The sequence below is a fragment of the Nicotiana sylvestris genome, chromosome 12 (genome assembly GCF_000393655.2).
Source record: "Nicotiana sylvestris chromosome 12, ASM39365v2, whole genome shotgun sequence".
Lineage (NCBI taxonomy): Eukaryota > Viridiplantae > Streptophyta > Magnoliopsida > Solanales > Solanaceae > Nicotiana > Nicotiana sylvestris.
The window spans coordinates 105216976-105234720 of NC_091068.1; the positions used below are offsets into that span (position 1 = coordinate 105216976).

At 32.2% G+C, this 17745-nt stretch overlaps 2 protein-coding genes across 3 annotated transcripts; one reads left to right on the plus strand and one right to left on the minus strand.

Annotated features, from left to right (window-relative positions):
* Positions 1-1896: 1896 nt before the first annotated feature.
* On the plus strand, positions 1897-5812 carry LOC104217637 (cytokinin riboside 5'-monophosphate phosphoribohydrolase LOG7-like). The gene is made up of 7 exons (XM_009767932.2): positions 1897-2164; positions 3090-3187; positions 3415-3445; positions 3545-3644; positions 3909-3979; positions 4876-5019; positions 5453-5812. Exons 1-7 carry the CDS (start codon positions 2054-2056, stop codon positions 5549-5551), a joined length of 654 nt encoding a protein of 217 aa, XP_009766234.1. The 5' UTR covers positions 1897-2053; the 3' UTR covers positions 5552-5812.
* A 332-nt stretch (positions 5813-6144) lies between these two features.
* LOC104217636 (2-Cys peroxiredoxin BAS1, chloroplastic) lies at positions 6145-17225 on the minus strand. 2 transcript variants are annotated; one of them, XM_009767931.2, is made up of 8 exons: positions 16838-17225; positions 15454-15528; positions 14594-14675; positions 14394-14473; positions 13453-13578; positions 11754-11867; positions 11540-11657; positions 6145-6323 (listed from the first exon to the last, which is right to left on the minus strand). In XM_009767931.2, the coding sequence occupies exons 1-7, from the start codon at positions 17054-17056 to the stop codon at positions 11541-11543; spliced, it is 813 nt and encodes a 270-aa protein (XP_009766233.1). In that variant the 5' UTR covers positions 17057-17225; the 3' UTR covers positions 6145-6323; position 11540. The 2 variants fall into 2 exon arrangements, with proteins under 2 accessions (XP_009766233.1, XP_070020936.1); XM_070164835.1 differs by lacking the exon at positions 6145-6323 and adding an exon at positions 11089-11259.
* Between the last annotated feature and the right edge of the window lie 520 nt (positions 17226-17745).

Genomic DNA, 17745 nt, shown 5'->3' on the forward strand with positions numbered 1-17745 from the left:
GAAAAAACGCAAATATGTCAAAAATCACAATTATGCTACAATTGAATGAGAATTGAGATATAAAAATTCAATGTACCCAGTTTGTAGATATTTTGTAGATAAATTGTAGATGATTTGTATTCTAATTGCAGATGCTTTGTTTTCTGTTTTCACAAATAAAAAACGACTAAAACTTCTACAAAATCTTCTGCAAAAAATGCAACTATGCCGAAAATACCAATTAAGCTACAATTGAATGGGAATTGGGATATTAAAATTCAATGTACCCAGTTTGTAGATATTTTGTAGATAAATTGTAGATTATTTGTATTCTGATTGTAGATGCTTTGTTTTCTGTTTTCACAAATCAAAAACGACTAAAACTTCTACAAATCTTCTGCAAAAAATGCAATTATGTCGAACATACCAATTAAGCTACAATTGGATGAGAAATTGTACCAATGTCGAAAATACCAATTAAGCTACAAGCTACAATCGAACCGCAATCCCACACACTAGCAGGTTAGATTTATGCTTTTGTGTCAACAGGCAGAATATATTTGAATGCTAGCGGCAGGTGAATGCATGTTAATTTAATTTAACATATTTGCACGATCCAAATATGCTTGACAATCTGTATTAGATAGATAGCAAAATTTAATTGAATTCAGCTTTTGTTAACTGACAAAATTAAAGTTTTTCACACGCTTTGTGTAATTTGACTAGTACCAACAAGTTGCTCGCCATTTATTCCTAAAACCATGTTAAGTGCAAAAATTTACTCGCCGTTGGTTTTAAATGATTATGATTTTATGCATATTTTCAAACAATCTGTATCATAAAAAAATTTGTGAGTTGGACTCAATTAGGTGACATATTTTAATATGTTAACAAAAACTGCTCAAGGTAAGGATGCTAGCTTTTTAGGTTAAAATACACTATGGTATAGAATTGATAATTTGGTATACTAAGTGTAATTAAGTCAAACCTTAAACATTGAGGGTAATAAAGTTTCCTATGTGGCATAGGAATGTAAAAATTCCAAAAAACTAGTGTTAAATAAAAGTTTATGAATAGTAACTAAGAAGTGTAATAGCCCGTTTTGTCAAGCTGCAAAAATCAGCTTACGTTGAGAAGTGCTTTTTTTAAAAGTGTTTTTCTCAAAAGTAATTTTGGTGAGAAGCAGTTTGTGTTTGACTAATTAGTTTGAAAAGCGCTTCTGAGCAGCAATTAGTGTTTGGCCAAGCTTTAAAAAACTGTTTCTAAGTGTATTTTTCTCAAAAGTGCTTCTCGAAAAAGTGCTTTTGGAAAGAAGTTACTTTTTTCTGCTTCTCCTCAAAAATACTTTTTTTCCTTCCAAAAGCTTGGCCAAACACCTCAAATTGCAAAAAAAAAAAAAGCACTTGACCAAAAAGAAGCTTGGCCAAACGGGCTATAAAATTCTTGATATGACGTAAAGCAGTGAAATAAATAGCCTTTTCACATAACGTTGTGTTACAACCTCTGTTGCAAGTATAATCGAGGGTTTGTGCAAGAATTCATGTTTGGAATATCTAAAAAACTTAACATTTTTAATTTTTTTCAGTTAAAATGATTATGTTTGTTTTTTTCCCTGAAAGAGAGAATTACGGACTTAATATTCTATTGCATCTACATTCTACACCAAACTTTTTGTTTAAAAGAAGCCAAAAAAAAAATTATAAGGAAGCCAACAAGAAATGAAATAGTCCAACAAATAAGGAGAATGTACATTGTGCGAGCAATAAAAAAAAAGGATAGCGGAATTTGTAAGATATACTTCTATATTAATACAAAATGTTTAGACAAAAAGAAAAACAGGTAAATATTTTATATTTGAGCGCTCAGCTGAACAAGTGCCTATAAGTAGTAGTCCTTTTTCCCTATTGAGGCCTAAAAGGAAAATTGCAGCTTCTTCTCCTCTCATTCCCATTTCCCAATATCCTTTCTTCTTCTCTTGTTCCCTTTTGGTCTCATTATTAGTCACGTAAAAATATTAGGAGTACATATATATAGAGATAAAAATTATATAAAAAGACTTGAAAAAATAAAAAGAATGGAGGAAGAAAGAAGATCAAAGTTTAAGAGGATTTGTGTATTCTGTGGAAGCAGTTCTGGAAAGAAAAGTAGCTATCAAGAAGCTGCTATTGACTTGGGTAAAGAGCTGGTAACTATTTTTAACCTTTTTCTTCTCCATTTTTTTTCTCTATTTTTGTGCTTTTTTTAAGAAAAGCTTTGATTTTTAAGCCCTTCCATTTTTTCTTTTTTCAGAAGCAGAAATTTCTGTGCTTTTCATGAAAAAACTACGATTTTTAAGCCTTTGTTATTTTCTTTTCTTCTTTATTTCTGTTTCCAGAAGCAGAAAGTTTTGTGCTTTTTATGGAAAAAAATAGTATGATTTTGTAACCCTTCTTCCTTTCCAACTTTTACAGTCTGTTTTTCCATTTTTAACAAAACTCAAATAGAAGTTTTCCTTAAGCGTTGATTTATGTTAAAAAGTCAATCTTTTGTTTCTATTGTTGTATTCTTTTTGTTTAATTTATTTTCACATTTTCTTTCCCAAACACCTGTCGAACTTTCTAGGTGGGTATGTTGTTGTGAGGGAGAATAGGCAGGAAATGTTTAGGGTTTTTTTCTTTCTGTTTGGCATGAGAGAAAGAATGGAGGGGGAAAATAAAATAAAATAATTGCTAGCTGTAGACTGTCTGTAAGTTAAGCAGTGTTGTTGCATGATCTTATAGTTTTTATGGTTTCAGTCCTTGGAAAATTCCACTGTCTTTCAATGGGGGAACAGAACGTGGCATCTTGTTATCATGACTCTTTTCATTTGTGTTTTCTTCTTTAATTTTGTCGATCTAAACATTTTTAGTGCATTTAGAATATGCACATGCATGTGGAATATATATGATATTAGTAATACACCTTTCTTTGTTCTAGAACTGGTTTTGTGGGAAGTTGCAGTTTCTGATTTAATATTGAACACTAAAGTAGCATATGTATGTTGTTGTGGCCTCTCATTATACGTTTTTATTTTTTTGCTTTAATATGATGATTGAGAAGTGCTAATAAATGGTTTGATTACGTTGTGGAAGGTGGAGAGAAGGATAGATTTAGTGTATGGAGGTGGAAGCATTGGTCTCATGGGTCTTGTTTCTCAGGCTGTTCATGATGGCGGCCGCCATGTTCTTGGGTAATTAGCCAACCTCTCTTTCTCTTCATTTAATCGTATATTTTTTTACACTGGTACGTCACTTGTGGAACTAGTTACTTACCATACATGTTATCACTTATCAGTTTGTGGTCCAGTTAACTACTATTTCTTACTACTCTATTATGTTGAGATTTTACCATACATTTAGCAGTTAGTTGTCATATTTTGACTATTATTAATGTAATGTAAATGGTTGTCTATTGCAGAGTGATTCCAAAGACTCTTATGCCTAGAGAGGTACTACTCAAAATAACTCTGAAGAAACTTTTAATGAGTTCATTTCATGTTTAACCATACTAAAATGTCTATAAACTGTGGTTCTGAATGTTCTAACAGTTAACTGGTGAAACTATTGGAGAAGTGAGAGCAGTGTCCGGTATGCATCAAAGGAAGGCCGAGATGGCCCGGCAAGCTGATGCCTTCATTGCCCTCCCTGGTAAAGCATCATAATTTCTGTTTTTCCCTTGTTTAATTGCTACTATTAGCATATTTATTACCTATGTTACGTGGATTCTCCAAAATGTTGTTGCACCCGTGTCAAATCCTCAAAAAATGCACTACTTTTGGAGGATACGACACGCTCCGGGCAATATTTTCTGAGAATCCGAGCAACATTGCCTATTACTGTAGGATTCTTGTCGTAAACTGTAGTGCCATCTAATTTTTATAATGAATCGGTGTTCTACTGTCTCATTTTCAGGTGGTTATGGCACCCTTGAAGAACTTCTTGAAGTCATTACATGGGCTCAGCTTGGAATCCACCAGAAACCAGTGAGACATCTGCACTTTTATTCGCATTACTTTACGTAGAGAAATATGCACCAGATAGAATACTTGAATATGGAAGTGATTGAACAATTTAATGTGAAAATAATGTTGGTAGGTCTTGACTGAGGTCTAAATGAAACATTCTCATATATGGAATCACCTTTAAGCGTATACTCAAGTAAGAAATATGCAAAATTAGTATTTAATGACGCAAAGTTTGACACTAAATGTCCCTTTGAATTTAAAAGAAATCAAGGACTTGATTAAATCTTTCTTGTGAAGATGGTCATAGCTTGAGCTCTTATCTTTTGACCAAAAATCCAAAATCATTCCTTAGTGTACTTTTGTTATTCCACATTAAGCGTCTAGTTCCCCACATATGAGATTACATTCGGTTTGTTGTTGTAGTACAATAAGCGTCTAGTCATTTTCTATACATTTTTTAGCTACACATCGTTTACCATTTGGACATTTCTAACTTTTATGATTTCAACTCTTATGCCCTTACATTTGAAATTGAAACTTGATAATACTCTAACCAACACAAGAAATTCATTTTGTGTTACCTTTTCCACGACATACCTTATTTTAGAGTTTCTTCTCGTACTTAAAGAATTTTTCCTGCTGGGGTCTACATTCCAGTCAACAATCTTTTATCAAAATAACAACGAAACTGGAAAAAGAATCGAAGCACGTGGTCTTTAATTTATGTTCACATGGAAAGATTATACAAGATATGCACGTTCTAACCATCGTCATGCTTCATGATCCTGTTTAAATGGCAAGAAAAGAGCTTCTTAAGCATTAGAATAATGAAAATGTTGGTCCAAAGAAGGCCGCTTTATCATTTATATAGTTACTTAATTAACTACTAATCGAATCTAAATCTAATTATGCAGGTGGGGTTGTTAAATGTTGAAGGTTACTATAATTCCTTATTGTCTTTTATTGATAAGGCCGTTGATGAAGGCTTTATATCTCCAACTGCACGTCGCATAATCGTGTCTGCTCCAACAGCTAAAGAGTTGATCAGAGAACTTGAGGTATATATATGAATATATTTACAGTAAAATAAACATTCTTTGTCAAGTACAGATATAAAACTCGTTTAGGTTCTTTGTACACGTTTCAAGTTGAATAGGCTCAGCACTAAGTTGCTATTTTATTGGTAATATGGCGTGCCCCACTTGAGGCCTTTCAGACTATTAGACACTTCTATTAATATTTATAATATATCTTTAATCAGACACGACTTGAATAATACAAATTCTTTTGTTTATGTATTGTCTCTCGACTAGGATCTACCGGAAACGGCTTTGCTATTCCCTCAGGGTAGGGATAAAGTCTGCTTAAACTCTATCCTCCCCAGACCTCACTTATGGGATTTTATTGTTGTTGTTGTTGTTGCTGCTTTTCTTTGTTTTCTTCCTTCAAAATGGAAAATATCTTCTGTTAATATTTTTTTTTCTGTTGCAGGAACATGTACCAAAGAAGGATGAAATTATATCGAAACTGATTTGGGAGGATGAGATTCAGAGATATAATTATACACCCGAATCCAGTGTCCCTACGTAAAAATGTCTTTTTGTTCTTTTGCTTTTTGGGATTTAGAAATTTCAGTATACATAGTAGTTTATGAATTGCCAAAGGTCTGTGCAGTAAAGAAACTCTTGCTCTCTTTATTATTCCCTTGGAAATGACTTAGTAGTTCTAATATATACATATCCAAGAGAAAAAGAAAAAAAATCAGTTTTTGTGGATCTATGGAGATCCATTAAGTTCAGACATTATGCCTTTTAAAGTAACAGTTTTTGTGGATCTGTAGAGATCCATTTTGTTCAGGCATTATGCTATATATTGTTCGTTTACTTGTATTACCCTTTTAATTATAAAGCCATTGGTGTTCCTACTTAAAAATGTGTGAACATTGCCCTTGCCCTCTTTCTTGCCTTTTATTTTGTTTAATAAATCTCGAGATATTCGACTCAGATATATCACGAACAAGCCTATAACAGCCAATTCTATTATTTAGTCACTGAACATATTATTAGTAAATATCATATCAATGTATTCATTAATGAAAGCATTTTGAAGAAAAGATTATGGTTCACTCAAACACCCCATAGTTTATATATGGTTATTTTCTATCTGTTGTTTGACGTTATCACTTATGAGAAAATCTATTTTTCATGATAAAAAGTGTCAAATACAATTAATATACAACAGCAAATTGATATATTAATATGGAGAAGAAGCATACTGAATGTAATATCCATGTCTATAGAATCAAACTTGAATTGGTGAAACTCTTCTCAACTGGTGTGTAATCAGACTTCATTATCTGAATCTGGAACATTTGACATTGCATGAGAGAAAATAACTGATTTTTTAAGAGTAGACGATTTTTTCTCTTAATCTTTCTATGGTTCTAAAATATGAAGTTGAAAAAATAGACAGAGAGCTCTTGAAATGTATCCATCCCAAATTAACTACGCTGGGAAGATTTGTTTTTATAATTCATTACAAATGTTATTTTAGATTTATGAAGATAATAATTTATGTGACACAATTTAGATATTAATCAATGTTTCGTTCAAATGTTTCATGAAATTAAATTCAGAAACGTCTGAACGTAATATTAGCACAACATGCTATCTTTGGTCGGCACAAAATTACAGAAGTCCTTAGAACCCTTTTTAACTTTGTGTCTTCCTAACAGTCTTTGAGAGTAAAAAAATATGAACTGTCCTGTTTTCTTCAAATAAATCTAAGAATTAATTTAAATCTTTTATACGGTGCATATAAATTAATAATCTAATGCCCTTCCCATTTGTGCTCTGCGTAAATTCTGGAATATTTCACGAGACATATCCTTATAATCTAGGTTCACAAGTCAGCAGTGTGTAAGATATTGAAAACAAATCTCATTGTGTCCTTTCTTTAACATATCCAAATCTAATCATTCCAATTAAATTAGTGGTGTTGACTCCCCCTGTCGTTCATAAATTTTTGCTTATTTATTTTAAAGCAGATTGAATCATTAATGATTTCGGTTATTTATAAAACCTATCAAGTGGGAAGCTTTGGCGTAACTGGTATAGTTGCTGCCATATGACCAGGAGGTCACGGATTCAAGCCTTGCAAACAGTCTCTTGCAGAAATACAAGGTAAGGCTGCGTACAGTAGACCCTTGTGGTCTGACCCTTCCCGGACTCCGCGCATAGCAGGAGCTTAGTGCACCGGGCTTCCCTTATAAAACCTACCAAGAGCATGCATTATCTATACTATATTAAAAGTACAAAGGCCCTTAGCGAAATATCGTTCGTCTTTTTTGCCCTTCTAAAATAAAGTTCACACTGGATAAAATAGTCATTTGATTATTTCTCTAATATCTAGGCATATGATTTAATTACTTTCCTAATATTTAGGACTAACATAATAATTTTACCTTTTTTGAAGGGGGAAAAAACACAGGGAAAATTTCACATATGAACAATTGACATCCCTACTTTTCAATTTTATAGCTCATGTTTCAATTTACAACTAACTAGCCCAAAAATAATATGCTAAGATTCAACATCCAACTCCAATAGGTTCTCAAAATTACTATTTAAGTTTTAAAAAAGATTGCTCAAACTTTTAAGTTAATTTCGAATCACTAAATGTAACTCAAATATTAGTTCAACAAACCAAATCCATTTGAGTGGTGAAAATTAGATTTTTAATAAGCTTAACTATATGAGTTTAGATTCCGAATTTGATTTTGTGAGAAATTTAGAGTGGGTATTATCTAGAATTATTAGAAATGGTATAAGGAGGTTGTATATAAAATTTGAAGTCATTTAATGATGATTTGGACTGATTTTGAACAAGAATTGCAACTGAAAATCGTGGAAGAAGTTCGTCTACAGACGCTTGTATAAAGGTGTATAATAGTGTATAAGATGTATTTATACTCATATACACAATTATACAAGATTATACAAAAAACTGATTTCGTCTTCTTCCTTGCGTTTTTTCTGAAATTTAACTCAAATCTTGCTCAAATCTATTCCAAATCACTTCAAATTTAAATTTTGAACTCCTTTGATATTTTCAATCAATTGGAACAACACCCAATCCAAACAACTAACAAACTCAAAAAAATCTTATTTTTGAAAGTAAAAGCTTTGAATGGCTTTCAATGGTGGAATGATGAATCTTCAATTTTCTTACATTGCAACCAGGTGACACATGGGAGAAGCAGTAATGGCAGACGACCCCTTGAAGCATATGTAGAAGATGTGAGAAGAAGCGAGAGTAAAAGCAATGATCGTGAGAACATAGATTTAACTCCATAATTTTTAGAAGCAATGATTGTAAAAACAACAGATATTGAATTTGCTAGTGCTTTCAAAATATGTACGATATAGGCTAGGTCGGGTAAAACTTAAAAATATGGGCCATTTTTTGTTATGGTGTGAAGTCAAGTGTATTTTCTTGTAATTCTTTCAAAAACGAAAATTGTTGTATCAAGAGATAACGAATGCAGCATATTATTGGCTTCTTTTAGTTTTATGGAAGTTTCTCTTTATTCCAAAAAAAAAAAAAAAACAATTTTGGTAAAACGAATCCCTAAAACTAAGGTGACATTAATTGTTCGTTGTCTATTCCTAGGCCGTTTGTTAAGAGACAAAAGTTAGTTTATGAGTTATATTTTAAAATTTGTGATCAATTAGAATTTCTCTAGCACTCCTATAATGATAACACAATTGGATTCCGTCTCAAATATAGCTCTTATATTTCGTGTCAATTGAGTTAATCTATTACGAAGTAGTTTTGCACTTTGCCATCATCGCCTTCTAATTTACATTGTGTATTTGTTGTTTTAGGGTAGGCTAACTGTTTCGTTTGCTTTTTTTACTTTTTTAAAATAGAGTTCACATTATACAAAATAGTTATTTGATTAGTTTTTTTTAATATTTATAAATAGTCATTTAATTAACTCCATACCATTTAAGATAGTAAATTAATTATCTCCCTAATATTTGGGAATTTAATTTTCGATTTTCTTTTAGTTCAAGAATTTCAACTACTTTCAATATATACTAAAAAGAGCTATTTTCTGGTTAATAAAACTTTTACAAACTAATTTAAACTAGGAAGGTTTCACAGTAGTATTCATTTGGGGGTCATATTGTAGGAGTACTAATCTGTCACCTTCTACTCCAATTATAGCTAGGAGTATAAAAATTTTCCCTTTAAGTTTAGGAGGAATATTAAATTTCATACCATGAATAATTTATACTAGCTATATTTTTTATTAAATCGTTCCTTATTTGACATATGTATTAATTACTAATATATAGGAGTTTAGAATCAATTAAGATTTTATCTTTTTTTGGGGTTATTTGAACTATATAACATGATTATAACTTTTTCACGTTTATTAAATTTTCTAATCTTTGAAAAACTCGTAAGGTATCCTGCTACCATAATATGAGTTTACATGGATTTCATATTTAAATGATTTTATTATTTTTCTAATATTTATAAGATAAAATAAATTAGATTACTCATAAAATATATTCCTTGTTGAATTACGTAGAAATTCTAATATTTAAAATTTTAAAAAATATTAAAATTTTACCTTCTATAGATATTAAACTTAAATTATGACAAAATACACCAAATTTCATGCCATATGAATTATCTCTAATTGCACGTTTTTTTTATCTCAAAAGATATCTTTTCACTATGCTAATTTTTAGATGAAAAACAATATTAAATTAAAAATAATAAAATAGATTAAAAAAAGAGGGAACATTTTGCTTTGTTCTTGATCCCGATTCGACAATTCCCCTTTCAAATGCTATGAGATTCATGTGAGATTGAACATGCTATTCGTTTTATTCTTTGATCACTATGAGAGGGAGATAATTGGAAAACTTCCATAATTAATACCAACACTTCGACAAACATAAGGTGCAAAATTAAGTTCAATTTTGTACCATTTAAAAGAAAATTTGTTGTGGATAAAGTATTGTTACTAAATATCAAATCTTTATTTGACCTAATATTAAGAATTTAAGTCCTCAAAAAAATTAGTTTCTTTAATAATTTGATAAAAATATTGTACATATTTAACTAATTCATCATCTTGCATATTAAGAAGATATTGAATTAAGCTATTGTGTCAATGTAATAATATTTATTTCATTATTTAAACAAACATTATATTTATTTATAGTCAATGTATACATTTTTAATTGATTGACGCTATACATACGTGTGTAACGCACATACACTTAAAACTAGTACTGAATGTTACTTTAGATCCATGTATGTCCCTTTGATTACAACAGACATAATGCAATCTATTTCAATAACTAAAACAAAAAAGGAAAAGAGCGCAACACCAAATTGTATGTTTCATTTTAATTTATTATTTTAAAAATGTTAATGATTCCATCATAACTTGTTACTGATTCATGAACCACTTGGAAAACAATTATATGATTATCTTGATTAGTATAAGGCAATTTGTTGTAAACCACGTAGATGGAATAATGGCTCCAAATCATGTGGATGGAGGAGTTTACAGCCAAGTGGAATCTTCGAATAGAAATCTGGTTAAACAATAGAAGGATCTTACTGATCATTTTTTTTCTCATAAAATATTCTTAAACAAGTGGTTTGGAGACCAGGTCTTCTTAGAATTATGAGGGTCATGCATAATTGGCTAATATATATGGTGATGCTATGTGTTAGGGATACATAAAGAATTACATCTATTAAGTAACTAAGATTATCATAGTCAGTTGTTATGTGCTGGAACGCGTCAACAAACCCACAATTAAAGAGAAAAGTTATATACTAACTCCTAGCATATATTCCCTCGCCTCTCCCATTTTTAGATAAGATTGCCAAATATGGTAGTGAGTCAAATGAATGTCAAACGGATATGAAGTGAGAATGATGTTTGTGACGTAAACTACTTGATAAGCAGGTCGTATAAATTGGAAAACATTGAAAACGTTTATAATACGCTGGTGAGTATGCTGCAGAAAAAGCATATGCTTGTTCCAACACTATTTAACAATAATATTGGCCCACCAGAAGAGAGGAGCTAGAAACTAGAATAGTGCATATAACTTGTGAAGTGATGCAAAAATTGGTACATATATGTTTTGATAACCGAGAAATTCATGGCTGAAAACTCGGAGTGAGCCCATTGCTATATCTTATATCCACTTAAATACCAAGCTTTTGTCTATGGCAAGACTGGAACCAGGTATGCGCGCCTAACACACAAATCACAAGTTACTCTCTTACCACTAGACCAAATCCTGACAGCTAAAAAGATAGGTATATTTACTTGCTGAATTATGATCCAATTGTAGATCAGATGGACTGAGGGGTTGGTTTAAGTAATGGCTTTCAAAGTCAGAATATATAAGAGTGTACAAATATATATTCTCAAAAATGACCAAACTCAGCCGGTACATTAGAAAAATGTAACAGAGAAGTACCGTCTCCAGCCTCCCTAAACAACAAATTAGATAAAGCAATTGCAGTCATTACCTCATATGGATGCAAAGTATTCTTTGCTACCCTTGGGGTCAGGCTTCATGGATTTCTCCCCAGGCTTCCATCCAGCTGGGCACACTTCATCCGGGTTATCCTGAACGTATTGCAATGCCTGTTTTGGGAAACCAAAGCATTATAAGAACAACCTATAGCTATACGAGGTTGAATATGTACTGGAAAAAGCCAGAATAAAATGGCTGATTGGTACCTGAAGAGTTCTCAATGTTTCATCAACACTCCGACCAATTCCAAGATTGTTAATGGTTGAATGCTGAATAACTCCTTCCTTGTCAATGATGAAAAGTCCTCTCAATGCAATTCCCTGAAACAACACCAGAGAAATCGTGAATCGTGGAGCTGATTCCATTAGCACCAAACTGTAAGCCACGAGAAAACAAAATTTCAAATGAGAAGCATTATTTTCACCATTTTTTTGGTTTTTTTGAGAGATGGAACCAATTATCAGAGACATACATGGAGGATCAGAAACAATTCTAAAAATACAACTTTAAACATGTCTTTGACAAAAGCAGAAGTAGCCTCTTCAACTGGAGACAACATATTTTTGACAGATAGAAGTTGCTCTAATTTCCATGATATGTCCACAACTAGTGAATGTTCGTCGGTCAGTTTGGCACAGTTTTTAGACATTTTGGTTAGGTATTTTCAGTATTCGGTTTCTCAAAATGCTATACCAATACCATACCTAATTAATTCAATATGTTTTGATTTTTCTTTTGGTTTTGGTTAATTTGGTTCGACAACTTCGGTTTGGATAAAATAATCATAACTTTCTTTTCCGTCTTTAAGAAGCACAACAACAACAAAACCCAGTATAATCCCACAAGTGGAGTCTAAGGAGGGTAGTGTGCACGCAGACCTTACCCCTACCTTTAAGAAGGCAGAGAGACTGGTTCTGAAAGACCCTAAGCTCAGGACCAGTCTTTTTTTTTAAAAAAAAAGGATCTACACTAAATCATAGAAAGTGCCTTTTGGAAATTTCAATTTTTCTAAAGAGTGAGTTAGAGGAAAGGCTTGTGTGATCATGTATGAACTTTTGAACTGGACTACCATCAGTTCTGAAATAAATATAGGAATCTGGAAACGAAACCAAAACAAAATTACAGTTGAACTTGCGGTAATGATATAAATTGTCGCTCAAACAATGACATGAGAGTGCACTACGGATGAGGAAGTATAATTTTATGGCTTGTATATTTATGTTATAATCTATAATATGTGTATTGAGGAAGTTAGTATGTAATTCAGTATGGTATCGATATTTCAGTAGTTTATTTCTAGACACCGAATACCATACCACATACCAGATTTTTTAAAAATTTAAACCAAATACCAATACCGAATACCAAATTCCATTCCATTCGGTAATTAGGTATAAACCAAATTATGCACAGCCCGATCCATAACCACAACAAGAGCAAAATTGCAGATTCCTCTTGAAACCAAAATACGTTATAAGGCTGAGGTGAAGGTGAATAAGGTATAATAGCAGAACGGAATGTAGTTAAGAAGTGAAGTCAATAAAAAGGCATATTCTATGTTCTTCATTTTAAAAAAAAAACAAGGCATATTCTGTGTAAATACTATTGATGCAATTTTCTTATAAGGGATACTACTGATGGAATTTGTTGTCCACATATTTATACCATACTCTTGTGCATGTGTACTAGAAGCTAACTTTATTTCAAGATTGATTGCATTTGCGCATAAATACAGCTTTTCATCCTTGCATCAAGGCACAGCATTTTCTCCAAAAATGAATATTTCATTAGTACCTTATGTAGCAGTAGTAGTTTACAAACTGTAAATGACTCAGGACAGGGATATGCCAACCAATATCAACAAATAATTCTCAAAGCTAAAAAGTTGCAAACAGAACGACAAACCTGATCGGGGATCAGTACATTGTATGATTTTGAAATTGACTTGGTCACGTCAGAAATTAATGGATAGTTCAAATCACCTAGCCCACCAGACTTTCTTTCGGTTTGGACCCAGGCAAGGTGGGAGAACTGCAAGAGCAACAACAAGAATTCAATAATACAAGACAAAAAATTATGCTCAAGAGACAGATGACAAAAATCATTGAAGATTACAATTGAATATTTGCAAACAAGTCAATACTGAGGCACCACAATTAACATTCTGGAAAAAATATAAAAATGCAAATGTTTCTTCCTTTTCTATGAAGTCAAATGCTCGTCAAATAAAGATAGGTGCTCACTCAATAAATATGAGAGACATATAATATGTATTCTATACTTAAGCTATAGACTTGCACTTCTACTCATAAATGATATAATAACCTATACAAACCAAACCTAGTTTTTAGTTATTAACAACAGAATACTAACTACATTAGGATAAAGGTCTAAATCACTAGTTAATGATTCAAAAGTTAAAAAAAAAATTAAGTTAATCAATAAAGGAATAAAAAAGAAGAAATAGGATATATACCTTACTCAAACAAAAAGAAAAGGGAGGATATATAACCCCCTCAAAAAACAAGATTCACACATGCACTCTATTTTCTCTTAAGTTGAAGTTTATTTGGAACTTCCACACATACTTGGAGTCGTACCATCACAAAGATACACAGAGATGGAAACAACTGAAAGAGGCATACTAGTGCAGCAGCACAATGCAGCACGACGAACCATTTAGGTACACATAACCCTTTTAAAGGCACTTTGAAGAAATAGTAATCACATTATCACATTAAACAGAAATAAGCAAATAAATGCAGAAACTGAAACCGCAGGGCAGAAAACTACAAGTTATGAATTTATAACATAACAGTAAAAATTTGAAGGAAAGAAACACCTACCACACTGTCTACGGAAACACCCAATATTTCTGTGTTCAACTTTTCAAATTCTTCATAACGGTCACTGAAAGCAGTGATCTCTACAGAAGCAGGAAAAGATATTACATAAAAACAACACAGTCAGCAACCACAACAATCTGTGCAAATATATTAGAAGAAAGTGAAACTGGCAGCAGAGAGATTTCAGGTGCCAAACTAACCTGTTGGACAAACAAATGTAAAGTCTAGTGGGTAGAAAAAGAGAATCACGTATTTCTTCCCAATGTACTCAGATAGTTTAACCTGCAGGAAAAGGATAATTGTAGTTGTAAGCAGCAAATACAATCCATAGAATCCGATTAAATGTGTAAAGCCACGTCTTACAGTTCCTAAAGGGGGCAGGAAGTGAAGTGAAATCCTAGGACTATAGCAGACGTTGCATGTTAAGGTAGTACTAAACTCTTTTCTTTCTATGTTCTCATTCTGTCACTAACTGCAATCAAATGGGTTTGCAAAAAATATAGACATTTGCTACATCAACTAATTTAGAATTGAGAATTGACTGATTGACTAATGTTTATTATTTTGGTCTAATTACAGGAACCTCACAAGATATTTAGGCTTGCAACACTTACCACCTATGTGGTTTTAGATATTACTTTTAAATTCCTTATTTTACATTCTTCCAATAAAACTCTATCAAATAGCAAGCAGTAAGCCGCAATAAAATAGTAGGCAAAGAGACAAAACTACTTTATATTTAAACATATTCATAGTTCATGCATAATCTTTCACCTTTAAGCCAAAAATCTAAGGTTCTACTGATTTTAGTGAAAATTGAAGAAAAATTTAGACGAAACAAAACTTTAGAAAACAAGTTGTTAATTATTGAAAAATATAGTGATCATATCAAAATATATGATTTTATTGTATATGAACAAGAGCCATACATTAAATCTTTATACAAAAAGTTAAATATACTATTCTTGTTTTGAAATCTAAAGTTAAGCACACTTTTGTGATTAGGAATTAAGCATTTTTCTCCAATTATAGGTAAGTAATAAAAACACCAATATAATACCTTGATGAATTCTTGATCAAAAACAGCTTCAGCCTCAAAGTCTGGCGCTTGATTTCCAACAAGTGGAAGTTCACTCTATACATGAAAAACATACATGAAAGGACATTAGATAGATGAATCTTTATCCATAAACAAGCACAAACACAGCAGAGAGGTTATATCAACATTCTTTGATGGCGCAAGCTCTAATCTACATAGAGTAAAAGAAGCAAGTTTTGGGACAATTGGTAAATCGAGAATCTTGAACAGAAACTTACTTTTATTTCACTTGGTCATCTAATTTAACTTTTCTAACACCTTCTAGATAGTCATGCCCAATATTAGTTTTCCTTTATATTCGGTTGCAAGAGGTAACCATAGGTTTTAATTAAAATCGTTGTCATCCAATCCATCAAATTCATTAGGCAAAAATGGAGCAGACAACATACTGTAAGGGGTCGTTTGGTAGGGTGTATAAGAATAGTGCGGAATAATGTGTATTAGTAATGCATGTATTAGTAATGCAAGCATTAGTTATGCAAGCATTAGTTATGCAAATATTATTTCTTATCTATTGTTTGGTGTGGTGTATTAAAATTATAATGCATTGCATAATTTTTAAAAAAAATAGTTGCTTACAAAAATGCCCTCCATATTCTCTAGCTTTAAGGGACTTTAAGGACAATTTTATCTTTAACTATGCTAATGCATGCATTAAAGCCTTGGTATTACTAATGTCATGGTTTTCTATGCATTACTTATGCATAGGATAATGCCAAGTATGATGTATAACTAATAATACACAAGTTGAAAAAAGGTACCAAACAAGGTATTAGTAATGCATAGTGCTAATGCTTGCATTATTTTTTCTAATACCTCCTACCAAACGACCCCTAATGAGTTAATCCTAAATATGAACTCCAGCTTTGAGCTTACCACTCTACCATTACCAAGTAGGTACAAGTGAACATATAAATTTGAATTCATTTTTCACTAAAACACAGTCCATACATACAATTTACATTGCCTTATAATTCAAAGGAGAAAATGATAAAAATGGTTCCTTATGTTTGGGGATAGGTTCAAAGTGATCCCTTAAGTATACCTTATACCTTGAGCAGTCACGGTAAAAGTGTGCACTTTTCGTCTCAATCAAATATTGCTGGATTTAACTTGAATGGTGAAAAATAAAGGATTTAAAGTTCAAAGGAACCACATTTGAGCTTCCAAATTCAAGTGCAGGACACAGATAAAGTGAATTAAAGTAAACCCTTTCTCTCGGAAAAACAAAATACAGAGTTTCAGATAATCGACTCAAAATTAGTATTAATATAAACAGTAACAGTTAAAAGTTAAGACTCTGTGTCCTAATGCAAGAAAAGAAAGGTGTGAAAGAGAAACTTACAGAGGCACGGACAGTGAAACGACGGCGTTGGGATTGAGCAACGCGAGAAGAGAGGGAACGGGCTACAGGAGAAACAAAAGGCTTGCAATTACGGAGCCCGTTGAAAGAGGAAGGAACAGAGAGGCATTGAGAAATGGGGGCTTTAAAGGAGGATTTGGGGGAAATGGAAGCTTTTGGGTTGGAAGAAAGAAGGGCAGTTGAAGAAGCAGAGCAAGCCATTTGGATAGGAGAAAATGGTAGTAACAGCAATTGAATGGACAGTAAGAGAAAGTGGGGGGGGGGGGGGGGGGGTATTTGTGTGGTAGGGGAGCTGCAGAAGGTTTTGCTCCCTATCTATTGAATTTGAAAGTTTAGGGTGGAGAATATAGTTTGGTGTAGGGTTTGGTGGATAAGTAAATTCAGTGTTGTGGAAGGATTTTGGCCTTTGGCGAAGGGGAATCTCTACGTGGGAATTAGGGGCTTTATGGTTCGGTTTGGATCAGTTTTTCCTAAAAAGAAATCAAATTAAGTAAGTCGGTTTTTTAAATATTAAAACCAAACCAAACCAAACCAATTAAGTCAGTTTTTTCTCGATTCGGTTTATATCGGTTTTTCGGTTTTTCCGGTTATTTGTCGGTTTTTTCTTAAATATAAGACATACACTACCAAACACACATTTCGGCGATCACATTTTAACGTAATACTATCAAATCAATTGTCCTTTGAGAAATCTATTATTTACCAAGATATATTGATGATAATTGAATCAAATAGTGATGAATAATTTAAGGACTCAATTAAAAATATATTATTTTTAACATGAAATAGATTCTTACACTTAACAAAAGAAAACTACCAATTAAACTAGAATGTAAAGGTAAAGAACTGTACTAAAAGTGCAAACGATTACTATTTACTATAAATTTTTA

What these genes read in the sequence shown, in the direction of transcription:
- LOC104217636 (XM_009767931.2), bottom strand. Translation starts at nt 17,056, where the DNA reads ATGGCTTGCTCTGCTTCTTCAACTGCCCTTCTTTCTTCCAACCCAAAA. An exon ending in TTGATCAAGAATTCATCAAG is followed by an intron (nt 14,676 to 15,453) that starts GTATTATATTGG and finishes CTTTTCCTGCAG; the next exon opens with GTTAAACTATCTGAGTACAT. An exon ending in TACATTTGTTTGTCCAACAG is followed by an intron (nt 14,474 to 14,593) that starts GTTAGTTTGGCA and finishes CTGCTTCTGTAG; the next exon opens with AGATCACTGCTTTCAGTGAC.
- LOC104217637 (XM_009767932.2), top strand. Translation starts at nt 2,054, where the DNA reads ATGGAGGAAGAAAGAAGATCAAAGTTTAAGAGGATTTGTGTATTCTGT. An exon ending in TGCCTTCATTGCCCTCCCTG is followed by an intron (nt 3,645 to 3,908) that starts GTAAAGCATCAT and finishes TCTCATTTTCAG; the next exon opens with GTGGTTATGGCACCCTTGAA. An exon ending in TTGGAATCCACCAGAAACCA is followed by an intron (nt 3,980 to 4,875) that starts GTGAGACATCTG and finishes CTAATTATGCAG; the next exon opens with GTGGGGTTGTTAAATGTTGA.